At 41.4% G+C, this 21,970-nt stretch overlaps 2 protein-coding genes across 5 annotated transcripts in view; one reads left to right on the forward strand and one right to left on the reverse strand.

Moving 5' to 3' along the window:
* Window positions 1-431: 431 nt before the first annotated feature.
* MFSD11 (major facilitator superfamily domain containing 11) lies at window positions 432-15,250 on the reverse strand. The gene is made up of 14 exons (XM_036394605.2): window positions 15,082-15,250; window positions 14,700-14,870; window positions 13,139-13,194; window positions 12,054-12,161; window positions 11,557-11,636; window positions 11,362-11,458; window positions 9,639-9,697; window positions 7,487-7,628; window positions 6,659-6,699; window positions 5,851-5,916; window positions 3,710-3,835; window positions 2,721-2,895; window positions 1,588-1,723; window positions 432-1,083 (listed from the first exon to the last, which is right to left on the reverse strand). The coding sequence occupies exons 2-14, from the start codon at window positions 14,793-14,795 to the stop codon at window positions 916-918; spliced, it is 1,350 nt and encodes a 449-aa protein (XP_036250498.1). The 5' UTR covers window positions 14,796-14,870; window positions 15,082-15,250; the 3' UTR covers window positions 432-915.
* A 4,357-nt stretch (window positions 15,251-19,607) lies between these two features.
* Window positions 19,608-21,970, forward strand: part of SRSF2 (serine and arginine rich splicing factor 2) — a 4,179-nt gene continuing 1,816 nt past the window's right edge. For 2 of the 4 annotated variants that reach the window (XR_004981299.2, XM_036394487.2), the window contains exons 1-3: window positions 19,608-19,737; window positions 19,865-20,273; window positions 20,805-21,970. The exon at window positions 20,805-21,970 is cut by the window's right edge. Coding sequence is in view for 3 of the 4 variants with exons in the window: in XM_036394487.2 (XP_036250380.1) it covers window positions 19,912-20,273; window positions 20,805-21,108 (666 nt within the window). In the remaining variant the exon portion in view is untranslated. The other 2 variants (XM_036394488.2, XM_054516865.1) reach the window with 2 other exon arrangements.

A 21,970-nucleotide genomic window follows, 5' to 3' on the forward strand; every position in this document is an offset into this window, starting at 1 on the left:
GAAACTCTGGATTATGGTCCTCCATGGATTATGGTCCTTCATAAAGCAATACCCTGAGGAAGGTTCAGCATCTTTCCCAACACAGCTCAATTCTGAGATGCTGAGCCAGAAGCTGTTTTCCACCATCAATATTTCACCTTGGGATCCCACCCTTAAGATGGCCAAGGGTGATTTCTTCAAATTCTTGTAAAAATCTATCATGTCACACTATAACCTGATTGACTTCCTTACCAAAAAACCCAAAAAAAACAACAAAAAAAAAAAAAAAAATAAAAACACCAAACCCAAAAACCCCACAACAGAAAAAAACCCAACCAAACAAAAAACCCCAATGGACCTGATAACTTAAGCACATGAAACAGATTAATAAACAAATGGTTGGGAAACAAGGAGCTGAGGGATACAGAATAAGGCAACATTTCCCAAAGAAATACTTCCTCACATCTAATTGTTGAAAAATTCAATGTCAAATTGATTTCTCAGCTGTGCAGACACGATCTGCAATATAATCTACCTTATAAAAATATCACTCATTCAATACAGGAATTCAAATGCCTGCAGAACTAAAATATAGGAAAAATAATTTAAGGGACAAAACCCCAAACTAATTCTGTAGAGCATGGTAGAGTGAAATTAGGCAATTACATTCTGTAAGGGACATCTCAGAAGAGAATTGTTCAATACATGGGTCCCTACATTTCCTGCTATTCCCAATACCAGATTTGTAACAACACAATACCACGCTCAGATGACCAAAGCAAGGAATAAAAGCCTTTCAAATGTGGCATTTTTTTCCCTCCTGTTTCACATTCAGTTGGACTGAAGCAGCAGCTTCCTCCAGCTCAACCTCTGCAGCAACTTTTCACCCTTCTGACAGTTCCCAAAGCCCACGTGCTGTTCCTCCTGGCACAGGGATCAGATGCTGCTGTAGTCAGAGCCACGGGCAGCCAGAGCTGCTGCTGCTCCCCACTCCACAGTGAAGAAGGTGATTGTTCCAAAGAATCCCACCAGCACCATGATCAGGAGCTGCCACTGCAGCAGGAAATAGTTGCTGTAGAAATAGGCAACTGCAGCACAGATGGACTGAGAGGAAAAACAAAGGGAAAAGATGATCAGTGGAGATTTCCAGGCTGGTGCTGCTACAGAAGGATTATCAAAGTGACACAGAGACAGTTTAATATGAAGCTCTCAGAATGCTTTTGTAGTAGACAGAGAATCTTAAGGCTTCATTATACCTCAACATATGTCTCAGCATGTCCCACAACAGATTTAGTTTCTACTTGTTATTTAAACAGCATTCAACTGTAGAAAATGATCACCAAACTCCAAAGTGTTTGTAGCATTGCAAACTGGTATTTCAAATGGTAAAACCACTACCAAAATCTCTGGTATTTCAAACCACTTAGTCTAGAAAAAACACAGACAAAGCTTTAAGAAACTGTTTCCAGCTTAACAAAACTATTTTTCACCAAAATCCAGCATGAAATAATTTGCAGAAACATTTTTCTCAGCTGATTAAAAAGCCCAACCCAGTATTTCAGTAACATCCCAACAATCCTGCTTCCAAAAGGCTGTGTTAGGCAATACCTGGACAAACTTAAAGATGGCAAAAGCAGGAGCACTGTCCTCTGAATACAGGAATCCCAAAATGCTGAGGAGCTGGGTGTTGAAGCAGCTGTCCCCCAGCCCCAGCAGGAAGCTGCAGAGCATGGCCACCTCTTTGCTTAAAGAGAGAGCAAGTCCAATTTAAAAGCCATTCCTTCAAACAGCTCACACATCTATAAACTGTTTCTGGCAGGCTTATTTGGAAAGTGGGAATGGAAGAAAGTTATCACACTTTTAATTTCCCCAGAAAAGAACTGGGAATGCCTGACTTGGCAAAAGGAGTCATTTCATCTCAGCTTTAATTTCTTGAATGCCAAGACTTCTGTTACTGTTACCTGCAGTCACCTGCACTGAATTAGAATCACTAAAATAAGGTTTCAGTGCTTGGAGCCACAAAACCCACACAGCAGTGATTAAAAGCTGAGGCACATGGTGAGTTCAAAAATCTGCAGGAATGTTAGAGAAATACCAATTCATTTGGCAGAAAAATACTCCAGCTAAGACCAGTCACCTGCACAGGCACAAATGCTTAGAATGCAAGTTAGCAGCTGGGTCTGCAAAACTGACAGGACAGGATTTTCACAGCAATTGGTAAAAGTACAGCCCAAAAGAAAGTGGTAATGATGAGATAAGAAAGCTTTCTATATTCTTCCCCCAAACATTCAGTGCTGGAAGGGACAGGCTGCAGTCACACCAAGTGGAATTTGACAATAAGCACTGGAAGACTTTAAAAACCAGTGCAACAGGGCAAGGCTGGTGCTCCCTGATGTAAAACTGAGCCCAAGACTGTTTTAAAATAAACTGAATTCTTAACACCCACTACAATAGATGCTGGTCTTGCTATTGTGCTACATGTCAGAAACATCAGTTGTCAAGTGACACAACTGCTATTATTCATCCCCAGGCTTTTTATTCTTATGCCATTCAAGTTCCTAAATTGGGTGCACACTGGTGGAATATCTACCTTTAACAAAAACAGAATTCCTGAAAGCTTTTTCCAGGGAGTTAGTCACTACACAGAAAAAAAACTTCAAGACATTTTCTGTAGAGAAACAAGCTGTTTTATGCACATCCTGAGTTACAGCAGCCAAAGGCAAAAGAAAAATCCCACATACCTCGGAATCATATAAGCAACTTGATCTGTTCCTTCCATAGGAGCAATGGGGGCATCATTTGGCATGTTGAAAAAAATTAAATAAAAGGCTATGAAGTGGACAAGGATGCCCAGCATCACCACTGGGTTCCTGCCAGAGCGACCCTTCTTGCTGAGCAAGCCAAAGATTCCTCCCCCTGCAGGAGCAGAAAAGAGAATTCAATCAGAAGTGGAGATTTAAATACTGACAATTTAAATTACAAACGTTCCCACATTGGATAACAAAGATTGACTGACATGCAAACAGCCCCAAGGAGTTTGCAGGGAAATGGGGCAGGAGATTGATCAGATGGGGGCTGATGAACATATTTCACCTTTTGGCAAGTATTTAACCAGCAGCTCAGTATTGCAACATCACTAAGTGAAAATGGACAGCCTGTGCTCAGCTCTTAATTGAACAGCATGCAACTCAATGGATCTGAGCTGCTAATGAACAGTGGTTTTTTTGCTAAACACCTCAATGCTTGAGTCTACAGAAAAAAAGAAATATTTACTTAATGAATATTACCTGCAGCCAGATTTATTCAAATACCACACCTCATTTAACACAAGCAAACTTTTTAAAGAAAGAAATCCTTCGTGTAAGCATTTATTCAAAAATTTAAAATTATATCACTCGAGAAGTAATAAAAATGCAAACATAATGCTATTTAAAATAGCAAAATGGTTTCAATTCCCCAATAACGCTGCAGCCCAGTGTTTCTCACATTTGAAGTCTGTCTATTCCTCCACAGAGGAATGCAGAATATTAGAATTGGTCTACATCCACTTTACAGAGTGCAAGGTATAATTCACAGTGCAGTGAGGAACCACAGTGCCAATTGTATTGCTGCTATTTCATTTTGTGTTCACATAATTATTGCTGGAAGCTCCAAACACACTATTGAGTAAAACACAAAAAAACCCCATTTTGAATAACTGCATCAGCCTAAGTAGCAAGTTTAGACTCACCCAAGATTTCTCCAACACCAATAAAAATACCAGAGAGACCAATCAGGCTTTTCTCTTCACTGCCAAACCTATTCACAGCACCAATGCATGTTCCATACACTCCAGAAAAGAATGTTAACACCAAACCTTGGGAAAAAACCAGACAGAACTGATAGAAGCACTCTCATAAAAGTAATGAAAAAATCTTTATGTCTAAAGGCCGGTTTGCCATCAGGTATCTTTCAAAGAATATATTTAAATTAGATGTGGGTAATAAAAGCAAAGAGGGAATTTTAAATGGTGTAATTATTATATTCTTCTATACCAGTTCCTAAAAACCACATTAGGAAAGTGTCACTAATTGATGTCACAGGCACCCAGGTTCAGTGCTGCTACTCTTGACCCAACACCTAAAATGTTTATATTCAACAATATATAAAATATATGTTTATATTTGTTTATAATATATATTTGTTTATATTTTGTTATATTAACCGAATATAAACATACAGTTTATATTTCTACTTCTACAAAAACTCTGGAGTTTTATCAAATAAAAAATGCCATCTGAAATAACACAAAGTAATTGAAGAAATAAGGCACAATTTCATTTAAAGATCTCCCACCCTGCTTCAAGTTATGGCATTCCTAAAAGTCCCTGCAGCCTCAAATACCAATAAGGAGCTAAGAGTCCTAAAATGAACTTTTTTATACATACATAATGAATTTAAGCTGAGAAAGAACAACTGCTATTTCTTTTAAATCCTCTTTCTTCCTTTCTATTGCCATTAGTGTGAGGCAAGGTGACACCACTGACCCAGCTAACATTACCATGAGCAACCATTAATATAAAAATACCAACTCAATAAGAAAGTGTATTTAAAACAACACAGCTTAAAATAACTTTCTCATTTACATCCTTTGCTTTTTGGCTACAGCCAAATGCTGATACAGCTCACCCTGCCCTGCCTGGATGGACTGCATGGCTTCAATAGCAGGGGTGCACTTGGAGTATCCTAATCCCAGTAATTTTGGAATAAAAGCCCTTGTTGGCCTTAGGGAATTTTCTGTTTTCCTACAGACAGCAGCAACACCAACCCAGATCCAGAAGATGGCAGCAGATATTTTTTTCCCCAGTCTGGACTGAGTTATTTTTATGCCACCTGTAAACCCAAATTTCAGGATATTCAGGCAAAACCTGACTGACTCCCTTCCCTTGTTATCTTGCTCCACATTCCCATCCCCAGAGGAATTCATGCGAATTAATCTGGGTTAACACAACACTGGAGATGCTGTGAAGTAATTTGTAACTCAGATTAGTGGCTGGAGCAACCCAACTCCAGAGTTACTCCTGCTGTTTCTCTACCAGGAGCTGCTGTAAACTGCAATGTTGATATTTTGTTCACATCTACATTTTTATTTTCACATAACAACAATTTTTCCTAAAGGTGACTCAGAGCTTAGGTTCTGAAAGTGCATCTATTTTATAAAACAACCTGATTTGATCATAAACAAAACTACATCTGAAGCCAAATAAGGAGCAAGAAACACCCCCCAAAAAAAAAAACCCTCAAGGATTTTATAGGGCTTTTTTGGTGGAAGAATCACTTATATGGCAAAAATACATTTTTATTTTACAACTCATACATTGGTCCAAGGGTGGCAGACCAAGTTTAACTGAAAGTTGCTGAAAAGAGTGAGAACTCTTGCCACAGCAAATCCTATTGATAAAAACAGTTGGAAATTACAAAGCTGGTTCCCAAGAGAACACAGACTAAAATGAGAAGCATTGGGAATCTCCCATGGTTTAATGAAGGGATGATGTACAAACAATTCTGTAATTCAAATGCAATAGAGCTGCATTAAACAATCTCCAATCTATTGATAGTGCAATATCAAATCCCATAAAAAACCAGCTCTGTAAATTTTGCCTCTCACTTTGGGACCCAGAATTTTACTGAACCAGCACCTGCAGGTTTGGATGCACCCCTCCTTCTGTACAGAAACATTCACCAGGACACAAAAACATCAAGAGTAACCCAAAAATAATTAAAATATCTAAATAATGTTTGCAGAGATATGGATTAAAGTTCCAGTCTGGGGTTAAAATCCCAAACAATGCCCTGCCAGTGCTCCATGGTGAAACTCTGCTGGCTTCATACCTGTGTAGGCTGTGGTAACACTGAGAAGCAGCATCTCTTTGGTGAAGCTCAGTGTAATAGATTTCTCTGTAAGGAAATAATAAAGAAAATTAATAAAACTTCTGAGGATACTACTAAGATAATCTACAGTTACTTTTGCTCTTTGCTTAAAGCAAAAATTGGTTATTATACAAACGGTGTATTCAAGTTTTATTTACTGTGTATTACAACAGAGTGTCAAATAAACCAACCCCAATCTCCCATCTAGAAGAAATGTGCCATCCAAAAATTGTGTTTTGTAAGAAATGCAGTGGGGGAAATATTAAAGAGGAGATACACAGTTTTCAATTATCAGACAATTTTCTGCTCTCTGTATTTTTGTACTCTCAGTTCATGGCAACTGTCTCCTGAAAAGATAAACAGATTTTCAGTGAAGATCCCCACATCCTCACAACAAACTTAACAGTCTCAGGCAGAACACATCAAGCTTCAAAGGGAACTGCAGATGCTTCAGTTCTAAACTGTTAACTGGTGACAAAATCAAACAACCTATTTGACTTCTTTTTATCTTCATATGTTTGTTGATTTTTGTTTTTCAGTCTCACTGCCTTTCCCAAGGAGTAACCTGCTCCTTTTGTGCTCATCTGTACAAGGACGCTGTTGTAAAGCAGTTTGGATCTGAAATCACATCAAAGGAGGAACACTCCAAATCTCTCCTGGACCACTCAGGTATGTGATTGAAGTGGTTTGTACATGATCACATCATCAGCACAAACACAGAGAGCTGCCAGCTTCTGCTGAAGCAACTCTTATGTGAAATTGTACTTACTGAAGGCAGCCACTGCTCTCATCATTTTGTTTCGTGCAGACCTGGGTAAACAAATTACTTGGTCAAAATGGAAAAGAATAATCACACTTTATTGCTGTGCTGGAAGGCACCTTCATTTTTCAAACTTTCTGTACATTTTCTACTGGAATGTGCCAATGTATTTTTAAAAGTTTCTGAGATCTAAAATAACCACAAAATCTATTTGCTGCCTGCACTGGTGAATGCTTGCTTAATAGAATCTTTCTTTTGAACATTTTTAGCTTTCAACATTTTTTCCACAGGCATGCTCACTGATGTTTTTCTAACATTTTCATTGTTCTTTAAATAAACCAAAAATATTTAAGCTGATGCCTCAGGCAAAACTGCACTGAATCTGTGTAACTGTGCATTTCTAATGTATTTATCAGGGTGGAATATATACTTAGAGAAGATAGGAAAAAAACATGTTCTAGTTTGTAAAACAACCTATAAAAAAGAGTATTTTCTGTTTATTCCAGCCTTTCAAATGGGCTGATGAGGGCAAGATAAATAATAATCAGTGGAGAAGAGGTGAAGGTTATCTTTTGCAAGGCACTTGCTTATCAAAGGAAAAAAACTTCATGTGCAGTACTGAACTTCACCCTTGAGAATATGCCATATCAAGAACATAATTTCTCATATATTCTCATTGTTAAAACACAGACACTTTTCTGTTGAATCTGTGAATCCACCAGATTGCTGATAAGATTCCTGCTCCCAGCACAGAGGGGAAGTGAACGCACAGTGTTCCTTGCGGAGCAGGAGCACAAACCAGGAGCTGTGACAACATTTATTGCCATCAACACTTACGAGCTCTCCCCCAGGATTTCATTAGTGGAATCATCATCCCCTGGAGCTTTTGTGTCCTCTTGTTTCCTAATCAGAAAGAACAGAACTGTGCCCACAAGACTGATAACAGTCAGAGCAATGAAGACAGTTCTGCGATCGCTCTCTGTGGAAAAACAAACAAGAGCCATAAGCAGATGTGCAGAAGAGATTCAAACCAATCCAGCTACCCTCCAACAACTAACACACACATGCTACAGTCTTTAACACACACTAATTTTCTAGCTTACCTTCCACATGGAGCTGCTGGCAAACTCCTGTCTCAGTTTTATGGTGCTAATAAAATATCAGCAAATTAAAGAGGTCCCTCGCATTCTCTGCCATGCAAAGGCAATGACCAAGGAGCAGCCAATTAAAGGAAGTGCATAAATTATTAGCAGAAGAAAGTACATCTTTGAAGACTTATATAATTCAGACAGGACATAAACTGCCCCAAACCCCCTCAGATTTCTAAGAGAATCTCCTGACCAGCATGAGCACCACGACATCATAAACTGCAGGCATTAAAACCACCAAAACCTCAGTAACTGTCACAGCAGCTGGAGGGGGCAACTCTGCTAAAAAGTTGGTTACTGCAACACAGTCACATCTAATGCAAAAGCCACCCCCAATTACCAGTATTAAGGAGGGAAAAAAACCAGTAACAGCAAAGAGTTGTGACTGAACTAATGCATGACCCTGAAGTTATTACCTATGCTTGTATTTACTTCCCCCTTGCAAACTTGACCTAAAAATAACTTGGGTATGATCACATATCCAAAAAGAGAAGGTGTGCTTCACAGCTTGAAATGACTCTGCTATTTTTATATAGGTAGTAAAATAAGATTTGATTTTTAAATGCTATTTGATTTTTAAATGCTGTTAGGGTTTGATATAAAATTTTCTAATAAAGAGGAATCTCAAGACATTTAAGATAGAGGGAAATGTAACAGCAGAACAGCTTCATAGTTAATTGCTCTGTTCTGTAGAGCAGTGAAGTTTGGAATGCACAGAATAAGAGATCCCCCCCAGGTTCAAAGTGTCTCCAGTATTTCCAATAACACTTAAACCTTTGTATTACAGGTGAGAGAATGCAGAAAATGACCTTTAAATTTAGCCAGTGTGTCATTACCAAACCTGTATTTGTGGAGAACCTGAAAAGATGGACCTAATAGAAACAAGAAGTGAACTGTTCTCTCTGTTCTGTTAATTCTGAAACCTGATAATTATCATTTAAAAGTCAACATCTTATTCCTGATTGACCAGAGCAGAATTAAATCATCTGTTAAAGGTTAAAAGAATTGACCATTCTAGTAGATATTCAACATTAGAAATAAATAAGGAAAATGATCAGTAGTTATAGAACAGGAAAATCAAACTTACCTGTTTACAGAGCACTGCCTTCCCACAGCACTCATTTTTAGTTATTAAAATCTATTTTCACCACTTTTCTTAGTGAATACCCATCCCCCTACTTTGCTTGACCTGAACAGTTGATTGAAATCTTTGGTTTAAAACCAGAATCTCGACATTGTCTGGCTCAAGAACACGAATACAATCTACTGTTACTCAGTTCCTGCTCTTTGCCAGTCAAGCACAACATCAAATGGAAAAAAATACAGCATTAATTTCAATCCCATCAGGAAATTCATCTCATAAACCATGCCAAGAAGGGAAGAGAGTTCTTTCTCCAGTCTCCCAGCAGTGCTGCCTCATCTCAGCCTCTGCCTCCAACAGTGCTTTGTGCCAGCACAATTAATGCAGACATGAAGTAAAAACTGAGATGCTTTTCCTTTATTTTCCTTTATTTCATAGCTTTATCAATCTCCAATATGATTTAAAGAACCCTCCACACCAGGAGCTTACTTTGGAATAGAATAGTGTGTACAATATTACACACACAGCCAGAACACCTTTCCCAGGTGTATTTTGGCACAAATGTGTCTGCACAGGGAAAATTCCAGAGTAGCTATTGTGGAAAATCTCCAAGAAGAGACTACCTACAATAAATTGGAAGGGGAAAAAAAAAAAAAGTCTGCTTTTGTATAAGCTTCCTGCCCCTTTGGAGTTCATTATTTCATCTGTTAATTCATGCTACTGTGTTTAAAGGTTGGCCACATAAACAAGCAGTACCCACCTGATATGTGAGTTTTTCCTTGCCAAGCCAAATATATATACAGATTTCCAAAAATCAAGCTGAAAACAAAAAGAATAAAGGTCAACAATACATTCTAGGAAAATATTAGGGTAGTAACACCACATTAGTACTATTTTATACAACAACAACAAAAAAATCTCAAAGCTGTGCAATCGTGAAAGAAATAAAGACATGAGTCACTCCCCATGTCAACTGCTTCTATATAAAACTCAAACAAATTTGAGGATTCTGCCCCAAAATGCTGGCTATTCATTTTTATCAATCAAGACACAAGGTGGTGGCAAAAATGAAGAAATCTGCATTGAAGTTGCTTCTGATTTTGGAAGCATGTAGGTTAGAAAGCTGACATATTTCTGGAGGTGATTTTGTAATACTTCCTTTGCAGGGTCATGTGTTTTGTCTGAAGGATTGCTCAGCTCAAGGAAATTCTGTGTCCCTAACTACCATTTCCCAAAATACAGTCATTGTGAATAAATGATTTTAAACAGTTTTAAAGTAAACTTTCCTCTTATTAACCCATGCATTTTACTCACTGTAAAACCCACTATCAGCTGGGTTTGTGGAAATTGCTACTCTGATAACATACTGAGGGGTTAATTCTGGAACTGAAAACTTTAGAAACACAAAGTTTGACAAATGCATGCTGGTTCAGGCTGATGTTCTCCCAGCCCTGGATCCCACCCCCACAGCAGCATGAGCAATGCAGGCTCAGCACCCTAAGCATTTCTGCAATTCATTCCCCTGTATCCCCCCCAGATAAATATTCTGGGAGAATATTCAGAACTGCTGCATTAGAGGTGGTACAATTTGTGCACCTGTCTCCCATGAATTTGTTTGATTCCTTTTGAATCCTCCTCACACCATCCAGCTCTACACACTCTCCAGGCTGCAAGCTCCAGAAGTTTAATCACTCACTGTAAAAAGCACTTTACAAACTGTCTCAAACCAGCCCCTCCTTATTCTCACCCAGTGACCCCAGCTCAGCACAGCAGCACTTGGTGAGCAATAGTTCTACACTCAGCTCCCCTGCTGCTCACATTTTGGGTAACACATTGGAATAACCTTCCTCAGCTGCTGTTCCTCCACAGGAAAGAGTCCCAACCTTTTCAGTCTCTCCTCAAGCCATCAGCTCTATCTTCTTGTATAATTTCATTTTTTTTCTCTATATCCTAATTGTATTACACTCCCCTGATAAGAGGCATCAGCTATCTCTGAACAGAACACCTAATGGCCACAACACAGCATTCCCTGCCTTGTTCTCACTGCCCTTCTTGATTCTGAGCTTTTTGTTGATTTTTTAGTTGAGCAGCACTCAGAGTTTAATATCAGAAAGCCATCAAAAACAAGATTTCTTTTCTGGCTTCTGACTGCCAGGTCCAACTTTAGTATCTTCACCTTGGCAGTGAGAACCAGCTTTTCCCTCAATAAAGGACACAAATTGGAACAGCCCTCCACAACCAAAATTGCTGTTACATCCCTCAAATGCTCCCCTAACAGAAATTTCTCTTTTTAGCAGCTGAGATTGCAATATTCAGCTTTCTTTCATTCCCTGTTCTGTAATGCACAGCACCAATAAAAACATTGCTCCCATCTCTCCTTCCCACTGACTGCAAGGTCCCAGGGGAGTCATTTTCAATGCAAAATGTGTAAAAGGCAGAATGTGTACACAACCAAAAAAAGGAAATTAACCAATAACGTTTACCTGAACTGTAGGAGTGCCCAAAATATTCCACTGTTCCTTCCAATGGTGTTTTCATCAGAATTTTCAGTCAAGCAATTTCCCTGGGCTGTCCAGAGGACTGAAACAGACAGAATATATTGCTCAGGAAATAAAAATATTTTAAAGGTATATTCCAATCCCATAAAAAATAGTTTGCAGAGTAAGAACAATGCTTACCAGCAGCTGCAATGCCAATAAGCACAGAGGCAGTGTAGAAAGCCCATGTAGCTGGCTGGATAAAGACTGCAATGTACAGGCTAGAAGAGAAGAGATCACTTCATTTAATACTGACCTAATGTGAACAGTGCTATTTAACAATCAGATTAAAGCACTCAGGTGCTTCTAAATCAGCTACTTTCTCCTAAGGAATGTTGAAAAACAGGTTGTATGTGAAAAATCTTTTTACCCTTCTAAGCACATAGAATTTTTTAAATATTGTTATTAATCTAAGACTATAACCTCAATTCCACAGTCAGCAAAGTATGGAAATTATGTGGAAAAAAATGTGCTGCTTCCAGTAGGCTGAAGTACTCTGCAGTTAAACACCTGGAGTATCTCTGTGAGAGGCTTTGCTTAGCCAGTACAATTGCATGTATGGCACAGGAGCCTTAGATGTGAAAAAATTGCAGAAATATTTCCGAGGAAGTAGGAAAAACCTCAAAATTAATACTTACCTATAAAACACACCACTAACAACCATGGAGAATTGAGGTCCCACTATTGCAACCAGTGAAGGTGATACAAGATTTGATGCAGACAATACTCCATAAATAATGGACATGCTACAAAAATTTAAAAAAACCAGAGTATTAAATACTTAAAATAAAATATAGGCTAAAATATGATTTAAGAGTGATCAGTGGATTTCAAAATATCCACTTAAGTACATATATAACTTAACAGCAAAACCTCAATGGTTCATTTCCCTACTTTCTTCTGTTCCCTTCACCCATGGCACTCCACATGGGAATACAGGAGTGAACAATATTCCCTGGATTGCTGAGTAAAGTCCCAAACTACTGCACACAATGACATCTTGGAATTTACAGCATGCATTTGCCAAACTGCTTGAACAGCAGTTATTGTATTTTGTACCCTGTAAGTCTAGAGAAGAATGTTCTAGAACCTCATTTATTTGTCAGTGAGGTTTTCATCTTCTGCCAGATACACCACAGAAATTTTACAGACATATTTTGTGCCAGTGGCATTTTTAGTTTAAATTAAGGCAGTAAACCCTTCAAAGGAGCAATGAGGTTTTCCTACAGGACAGATTAATTTGGAATGCAGAAGGTCCCTGATCATGCCTGACAAGTTTGACTCTGCCAGTGCAACAATGAGAATGGCTTTTTGTGGCTTTGCTTGTCTTTCTGACTGCTCCTTTCACATCTGAGTTGTATTTCCTGAGAGCTGATCCACACCACCTGTCCTACACAAACACCATGTACAAAAGCAAACAACCAAGCCCTGAGTTAGCAGTTTTATTTCTTTTTAAACTTCCACCTTCCTCGCCTCCTAAGGTAAAATGTTGAGAATGTGATGACAGTGGTTTTTCACCCTACAAAGAAAACATACAAACCAGATATGTAGTTCAACTGGAAATAATTCAGAGCAGAACTGTGAGAAGCCTGTTTTAGACTGCTTTAAGTGTGTCAATAAATTATGAAGTCAGCAGAACTCTGCAATCTCTTGAGAGTGTCTCTCTACTGTAACTAAGTTCACCTTGCAAGGAGCAAAGTAAGAAGAAAATCTGTGTAATTACCTTGTGTAGCCACTGCCATGGAAGTCTGTGTTGTTTAAATTCGTGATAACAGTTTGCTGTGAGGAGAAGATCATACATTGCAATATGTTAGAATCTGTGTTGTATTTTGAGAACACCTGCATTGGTTTGAAGTCAGTATCAAACATTAGAATCATTCATTAATAGACACTACAAAGTACTTAAAAGAATTTAAAATGTTAATTACAACTCACACCACCTCCACTACAAAGATGCAGGAGATATTTGGCAAGGAAACATCTATGTTTGAAGAAGAAATTAGTACTTTATTATTTTATCATAATTTTATAAGAGAGCTAAAACACTTCACAAAAATTCTTTTTCACTTAAGACCTTTCTTATGTGGATAGGTATGACTATCTTAATTTTAAAAGTGGGGAAAAAAGGAGAAGCTTCAGAATAATCTTAACTTGACCTAACTACAAATCCCTGATAAGAGTTTCCATTATTTTCAGCTTCCCATTATTTCCCTGTTCCTTTTTTTCCCCTTGAATCAGCTTTAGTGATCATGAGATCATGCAGTTAGTTGGACTGGCAGGCAGATCTGATTGAAAGTCACTTGTAAAGACTTTTATGACAATGAATTACATGATTGCATGATCACAAAGTCCAATTCAGTGAGGTGCTGAATTCATTGCAGAATTTCTGAGATTGTTGGGCTGCCCTTGAGAGCTCACAGAAAGTATCACACTGCACTGGAACTTACAAATACTCCAAGTAGTTATTTTTGCAATATTTCTGTCTTATTCTGTGATACTCTAAATATTTCTGTAATTTTCTGTAATGCAGTGAAGGACATTTATCTGTCTGAACCCAGCAAGGATCCTTCTTGAATGCAAGAAAAGAGCTGTAAGACCTGTGGGCTCAAAGGGGATGTTGAAATCTAACTGCCCTGCAGGAGCAGAACTAACAGTACAGCTCAGGAAGTTAAAGGGCTAAATCTGGCAGTAACAGGAGTCTAAAATTTAAATAGTAACAGTAAATTTGGATTATGCTGTGCTCAATTTTTGCTCTGCAAAGAGACACTAAATAGCAGCAAGTAACTCTTTCAGCTGGAAGGTGACTTGGCAGTTTAGCAATTGTAGAAATCTATTTGTCAGGTGTTATCCTCATACTCCCCCTCAATATCTAGTTCATTAGATTATGAAAATCCCGTAATAATAGCATGGTTAATAATAACTTAGGCAAATATTTTGAAAGGGACAATATAGAATATACAAGACTCAGTGTAATTCAATTGTCTAACATCACAAGTGTTAAAGCAGACACTATTTCAAAGCTCAAACATTTTATGAGATTATTTTTCTACTTTCCAAGCAGTCAGGCTCAGTTTTATGTATAGCTATGCTATCTTAAAGAGATAACCTGCAGAATTATTTGGTTAAACACATTAATCTACTTCAAACTAAACCAAAAGAAGATAGATGTCAAAGTATTGTGCACATTAGGAAATCCCAAATAAAGCAACATTAGAGCACACAAAAGACAAGGCAGGATAAACAACTGAGATAGAAACATGGCATGATTTGAAAGTGACACCTACTGCGATATTTCCACAGGATTGGAAAGCAGTGAATATAAACATAAATGAGACTCCCAAAATAATGATGTTGAAAAGCTTTTTTCCTTCTGGAGACATTTTGTGTATTTTTCCCAAGTCCTCAGCTTCAGTCTGGAAAAACTCCTTTTTCTTTTAAAAGTTTCCTCTTAACCTCTGTAAAAAAAAAAAAAAAAAAAAAAAAAAGCAAAAAGTATAAAAGAAAAAGAAAGCAAGCTTCAAAAATAATGATTACTTAGGGCTACTTATTAGCTACTAGAAAATATCAATTAATCAAGAATCCCGGTAACCCTTTTAAATAACGTGCAACAAAACTTGAAAAATAAGAAGGTGTGGTACAAAAGGTGGAGCCCAGGATTCCCTCTACCTGTTCCCATGAGGTTTTAGGGCTGACTGCAGGGTGTTACTCCATGGCATCCCTTTCCCAATATCGAGCAGGTGAATCGGCTCAGCTTCTCGGCATTGCTGAAATCAGAATTGCGGTCCCCGGCCTCTCAATCACCTGACGAAGGGAGGATGAGCCGCTCGTACATCTCCATGCCCTGCACAGGAAATAAAGAACATTTCAGTGTCTGGATCAGCTGACCCAGCCCTGAGAGCCCTTGTGCACTATGGGAAATGCAGTTTTGGCAAAGCAACCTTTTCCTGTTTAAAGCGCTGAAAATCTCCCAGCCCTTAAACTAAAGTTATTTGTTCCAGTTTTTCAGATTTGTAATTTCTAGCCACTAAATAACACCTTGCAAAATTTTAAAAAAACCAACCAACCAAACAAACAAACAAAAAGAAAAAAGAAAAACAAAACACCATACACACAAAAAACCCTCACAAACCAAACCAAAAAATAAAAACCCCACACAGCTACAGAATCATAGCATCACAGAATGGTTTTGATTGAAGGGGATCTTAAGCCCATCTCGTCCCACCCCTGCCATGGACAGGGACACCTTCCCCTGGGCCAGGTTGCTCCAAGCCCACTCCAACCTGGCCTTGAACACCTCTAGGGATGGAAGTGATACCATTAATCTTTTATTTCACAGTATTTATAAATAATGAATTTAAGATTCGTTTATCTTTGAGTCATGAAGATCTCTGTTAAAACATCGGCAAAACTGAGAGAGGATCAGACATTGACCAAATGGCCGCTTTTTCCTGTTACCATTCTTTTTCTGTTCTGTTGGGCCTCTGGGATTGGAGAATTCAACTAAATCAGTTCTACTTTAATGCTGGCCAAAAGGACAGAGAAGGAAATGCAGAATTTATTGATGTAAATGACAAATCACATTTTACCTCTGCTGTCTACAGTAAGGGGTTTAAAGAAACAGAGGTCTCAAAGGGAGAAAAGGATATTAGCCCAGGGGTTAGAAGGGCTCGTTGAGAGAGTTCAAACTAGATCTCAAGTGGGATAAAGTTTGCTTGACAAACCTGATCACCTTCTGTGATGAAACAACTGCATGGATGGATGAGGGAGGGCAGTGGATACTGTCCATCTTGACTCCAGCAAGGTTTTCAACACTGTGTTTCACAACACCCTCCTGGAGAAACTCAGGATGGGACGAGTGGACAGTGAGATGATTGAGAATTGGCTGAATGGAAAATCCCAGTCATAATCAGTGGCAATGGATGTGTCTGCAGGCCTCTCACTGGTGTCCCCCAGGGTTGTTTTACCCTTTTATCAATGACTTTGATGAGGGGTGGATGCCTCCTCAGCTGATGGCACACAGCTGGGATGGGTGCCCATAGCCCAGAGTGCTGAGAGCCCTTCAGAGGGACAGGCTGGGGAGGAACATTTTGAAGTTCAGCACAGGCAAGTGCAGGGTCCTTCACCTATGGAGGAACAGCACCAGCCCAGGCCAGGACTGAGTGCCTGGAAAGCAGCTCTGTGGGGAAGGAACTGGGGCTCCTGGTGGCCAAGGAGGTGTCCATGAGCAGCACTGGGCACGAGGGCATGAGGAAGGCACTGGTGTCCCTGAGTGTGTTAGGAGAGTGTGAAAAATGCATAATTTATGATTGGCTTTTCACAAATATTAAAATGAAATTTATATGTGTTGTGTTAGAAAGTAATGCTGTATTAATTCTCTTAAGTAGTGTGTTAAATATAGTTTTAGGTTATAACAAAATGTTAAAATAGAAACTATGCTATATAGGATATTTTTTTTTTTCAAGAAGGGACTCGCACTGAGATAGCAGTCACAGGACACCTAAATCTTTCAGAGAAAGAGAATTTAATGCTCCATTATCAGGAGAAAGGAACTTCTTCCTGCCTTGCTTGGGCAGGACGACGCCATTAGGATTATGAGGAAGAAGCTGACAATGACCAGACAGATCCTGTATTTGAATTTATGCATCATGTATGAGATGTGTGAATATGCAACAGGTTATTGTTTTTAAGGGTTAATCCTCTGTTAACTATGTCCTTTTTCGGGCTTATTTTGCCCAGAAAAAGGTACCGGGACATCCATAACTCTTTCTTCTATTGTCTCACATTGTCCTAATTCAAATTGTCCAAATTATTATTATTCTAATTGTATTTCTATTTTTATAACCATTTTATTACTACTAAACTTTTAAAATTTTGAAAACAAGTGACTGGCATTTTTCACAGAGAGCATTTCCAGCAGGTCAGGGTGTGATGCTGCCCCTCTGCTCAGCCCTGGCCAGGCCTCCCCTGGAGCAGTGTCCAGTTCTGGGCTCCTCGGGATGGGAGACACGGAGCTCCTGGAGCGGGTCCTGTGGAGGGCCACAAAGATGCTCTGGGGACTGGGGCAGCTCTGTCCTGGGGAAAGGCTGAGGCTGCTGGGGCTGAGAGGGGCCCGTCCCTGTGTGTCCCTGTCTGCAGGGAGGGCAGAGCAGGGCCCAGGCTCCGCTCCAGGGGCCCAGAAATGGCACCAGAGGCCATGGACACCAAGTGATGCCCAGGAAATTCCACCTGGACATGAGGCAGAACTTCATCCCTGTGCAGTGCCCAAGCCCTGAACAGATTGTCCAGAGAGGGTCTCCCTCACTGGGGATATTCCAGAGCCATCTGGACATAGTCATGTTCCATGCTCTCTCTAGGATGACCCTGCTCGAGCAGGGAAGTGGGACCAGATAACCCCAATGTGGTCCCTTCCAACCTGACCCACCCTGTAGCTCTGTGAAATAAAATCTGCACCCCAGCCACAGTTACAAATATTTAATATATGCATTACATGCTCTTCTAATTCCTAAACTGTATTTTTTTTTTAATGTCAGTGTTTTTCAAAACAGCATGTAATTTTCATTTTTGGAGGAAAGTCAATGTGATTATTCAGAGGGTGCTTTACAAAGATGCAATTAAAATATCAAGATGAGAGGTCTTCCCACAAAAAAAGCTCTCTTCTTCCTTTTTAATATTATTAATTTATAATGCAGAATTTGAAGATCCTTAAGGAATAGTGTCCCACTCATGTCTTTTTTCCCTTATGCCAGTAGAAGCTTCCATCCTGCTGCACAGCAAACTGGGCTGGAACAATTCCTTTGGCAACAGCAGCAACGTCTTTGGACTGAAACTGGGAGGAAGGGGCATAGGAAACTTCTGTAATTTTAGGAAAATCACTGTAAAGATAAACTTCAAATTTCTCCTTTGGAAAAGGGTTTCAGCAGATGAAACAGGGATTTTTTTAATCAAAACTCTCCAGTTTTAGAATAAACTCTTTAGTTTATTCTAAAAAATAAAATAAACATGAAGCAACCCAAAATGTCAAACCAGTACCAGTTTATTTGATTTCTGAAGTCATTTGTAGCAAGAAGCAAACTGTTGCTTCTGGATTTGTATTAATGGCACTGTTTACTTTTATACTTCTTCAGCGCAAAAAAAAAAAAAAAAAATTAGCACAATTATAGTAAAACTAAGAATTTAAATTCTAATACTGAAATAACTGTTCATATCGATACTGTCATTGGATTAAACAGATCAGAAGAAAATAAGTCTCGTTTACATTCTTTTTTTAACATAGTGTTATGGAACAGCTGGGTAGAAACTTTCAAAATTGTTTTGAGAATGAGAACCAGGTATTACAGTTCAGAAGTTTGGGCATTTATTCATGCCTGAGATGACAGAGCAACAACTTTTGGGGTGGGGGGGAGCAGCTTTCACAGAATTCCTTGGACTCAGAAGTTTCTGCTTGTCACCGTTACACAAGGGCTGTGCAGATCTCCCGCAGCACGAACCTGCAGAGCGGGCCGGTGTGAGGATGATTGCAGGATTTCCCTGCTCGGCTCTCACAGGCACCGAGGAGCCGGCGGGGAGCGGATCCACCGCGGCACATCCAGAGCTGGCGGGGCCGCGGAGGCTTCCCCGGGCACCGCTGCCGCAGAGATGAAGGAGAGCCCGCTCCGGGCTGCCCGGCCCCTCACAGCCGCCACAGGCACGCAGCGGAGCGCGGGCAGGAAAGGCACGGAGCTCCCGCAGCAGCTGCTCCGGGAGAATCGCTCTGGCAGACCCCGGCCCCACTCCCCTCACGGCTCTCCCCTCCACGTCCGCCATTTTAAACCGTCCCCGCCCGCCCGCGCCACAAGCGATTCACTTCACCATCGCTTTTTTTTTCCCGCGGCGGGTTTTTGTCGCCTCTCTCCCTCTCCCACACACACTGCTGTACTCTAATTTATTTTCTTTTTATTGTTATTGCTATTTTGGGGTGGTTTTTTTACGGTTTTCAACACACATTGTTCAAAAATTTCCCCGCCTCCACCGAGCCCTTCCGGGTCACGGCGGCCGCGTTTTAACAGCCACTTTCCAACCGCAGGGCGAATTATTAATTTACAGGAGGATTCCCCACGCTCCCTCCAGAACCACCTCGGGGAAAACGAGGAAAAACGGATCGGGGGTCGCTCCCGCGGCGCCGCGGGCGGGGCGGTGCCGCGTTTCCTTCCGGGGCGCCGCCGGCCATTTTGTGGCGTTAAGCCGCGCGCGCGGGCGGTTCCCTCTCATTTCCTCGTCGCGGCGGGACGGGGCGGCCGCTCTTGGCGCTTCGCTCCGGCCTCGGGCCGCCCCTCGGACCCTGAGGTGGGTGCTGCTCCCTGCGGCTTTCCCCTATGCGCTGTAGCTCTCCTCCTCTTTGGACTCGCCTCGCGGCGTGAGGCGCGTCGCCCTCAGGGCCGCGCCGGCTGCTGACCCCCTTGAAACCCCTCAGGTTTATTCTCTTCGGCCGCCGCCGCCCCTCAGGGGCTCCTGCCCACCATGAGCTACGGCCGCCCGCCGCCCGATGTGGAGGGCATGACGTCCCTCAAGGTGGACAACCTGACCTACCGCACCTCCCCGGACACCCTCCGGAGGGTTTTTGAGAAATACGGCCGCGTGGGCGACGTCTACATCCCCCGGGACCGCTACACCAAGGAGAGCCGCGGGTTCGCCTTCGTGCGCTTCCACGACAAGCGGGACGCGGAGGACGCGATGGACGCGATGGACGGGGCGGTGCTGGACGGCCGGGAGCTCCGCGTGCAGATGGCCCGCTACGGCCGCCCGCCCGACTCGCACCACAGCCGCCGCGGGCCGCCGCCCCGCCGGTACAGCAGCAGCGGCTACGGCCGCCGCAGCCGCAGGTGAGCGCCGCGGAACGGGCAACGGAGTTTGGGCAGTAAAGGAGATGAACCTCAGCTGTGCGCCTGTGCAGTGGGAGCCGTTTGTTTTCGTGTTGGTTGCCTAGAGAGGTAGCGAGGTCTCCGTCAGTGAATGGTAGGGACACAGAGTTGAGCCATGCGCTCTAGGCCGATCCTGCTTAAGCAGGGAGGTTGGACCGGGTGACCCACTGTTGCCTCTTCCAACCGGAGCGATTCTGGGATTCTTTGTCCTTTTCCCAGTGAGTTTCGCGGTGAGGCTGGGAAGAGGAACTAGGGGTTTACTAGCACAGACACGTGGGGTTCCCTCGGAGTGGAAGAGTTTGGCCCTGTAGTAGGTTTAGCCCCCGGCCACTCACTCTGAACAATGGCGCCCTCGTATCGCTCATTTTCTTGCCCACGTGCGTCCTGTTCCGCCTTCCCTGTCCCGCAGCACTCGCTCCAGTCCGTGCGTCACCCCTGAGCAACTTCTAACGCGCCTTTTTTTTTTTTTTTCTCCCTCCTGGTGTGTTTTAGCCCTAGAAGACGCCGTCGCAGCCGATCTAGAAGCAGGAGCCGCTCTAGGTCCCGCAGTCGGTCCCGCTACAGTCGGTCCAAATCCCGGTCTCGCACACGCTCTCGGTCTCGCTCCACCTCCAAGTCCAGATCTGCCAGGAGATCCAAGTCAAAGTCCTCATCTGTCTCCAGATCCCGATCCAGGTCAAGATCCCGGTCCAGATCTAGAAGCCCTCCCCCTGCCTCAAAGAGGGAATCCAACTCTAGATCCAGGTCTAAGAGCCCTCCTAAGTCTCCGGAAGAAGAAGGAGCTGTATCCTCCTAGGAACATGGTAATGTACCTCGGGGTCAGCACAGGATGCATGTTACTTTATTAGATCACTTAGGTGGGGTGTTGGGTAGTTCTTGGAGCATTAATAGCCTGAACCAAGTGAATCCTAGTGGGGCACATTGTTAGTTGTTGGTTTTGGTTTTTTTTTTCTTGAGCAGTGATTTTTTTGGTTATTGATTTAGGGAAATAATTACTGAAGGGTTTTCTACGGAGAAATTTTTTTTTAAACAGAGAAAATGTTTTATTGCAAGATTAATGCCTTGGTTTTAATAAAATATTGTATGAGACGCAACCTATGATGCAAATGACTATTTCTTACTGTATTTATCCAACATCTGCATTTTCCCCTTTAAAGCTGCGGTCTCCTGTTTGCTAAAAGAATATTGGCCAGTATTGCAGATTTTAACTGATTTGGCTGATCCTCCAGGGACCAGTTTCTGTGGGCGTGTGTTGGAGCAGGTTTGTCTTACACTGTTAAAGATACACTATCCTTTTAGAACGGAAGATCGGTTCAGTGGCCGTTGTACTGACTGGAGGTAATAACTGTCCTAGAAAAGTGGTAAATTCCTTGCAACGAGAAAACCACGGAAACTAGTTTTTTCCTCAAGTCGACATCTGGAAGAGGCATCTAAGGATACACTGGGTGGGGAAAGGATAGTGTGTCTTTAACCCTTCAAACTGTTTGGTCCTATTTTTTAAAAGGAAAGGGCCTGAGCTAGCTCTGGAGTTAGATAATTGTAGCAAAATTAGTCACATTTTCGGTTTTGAATGCTAATTAGAGCTTAGTTAAGTCTTTATGAAGAAGTATTAGTTTTGTAACTTTTATAGAACTCTGAATAATTGAGTGGTGAACAGG

Source organism: Molothrus ater, chromosome 19, assembly GCF_012460135.2.
Source record: "Molothrus ater isolate BHLD 08-10-18 breed brown headed cowbird chromosome 19, BPBGC_Mater_1.1, whole genome shotgun sequence".
NCBI lineage: Eukaryota > Metazoa > Chordata > Aves > Passeriformes > Icteridae > Molothrus > Molothrus ater.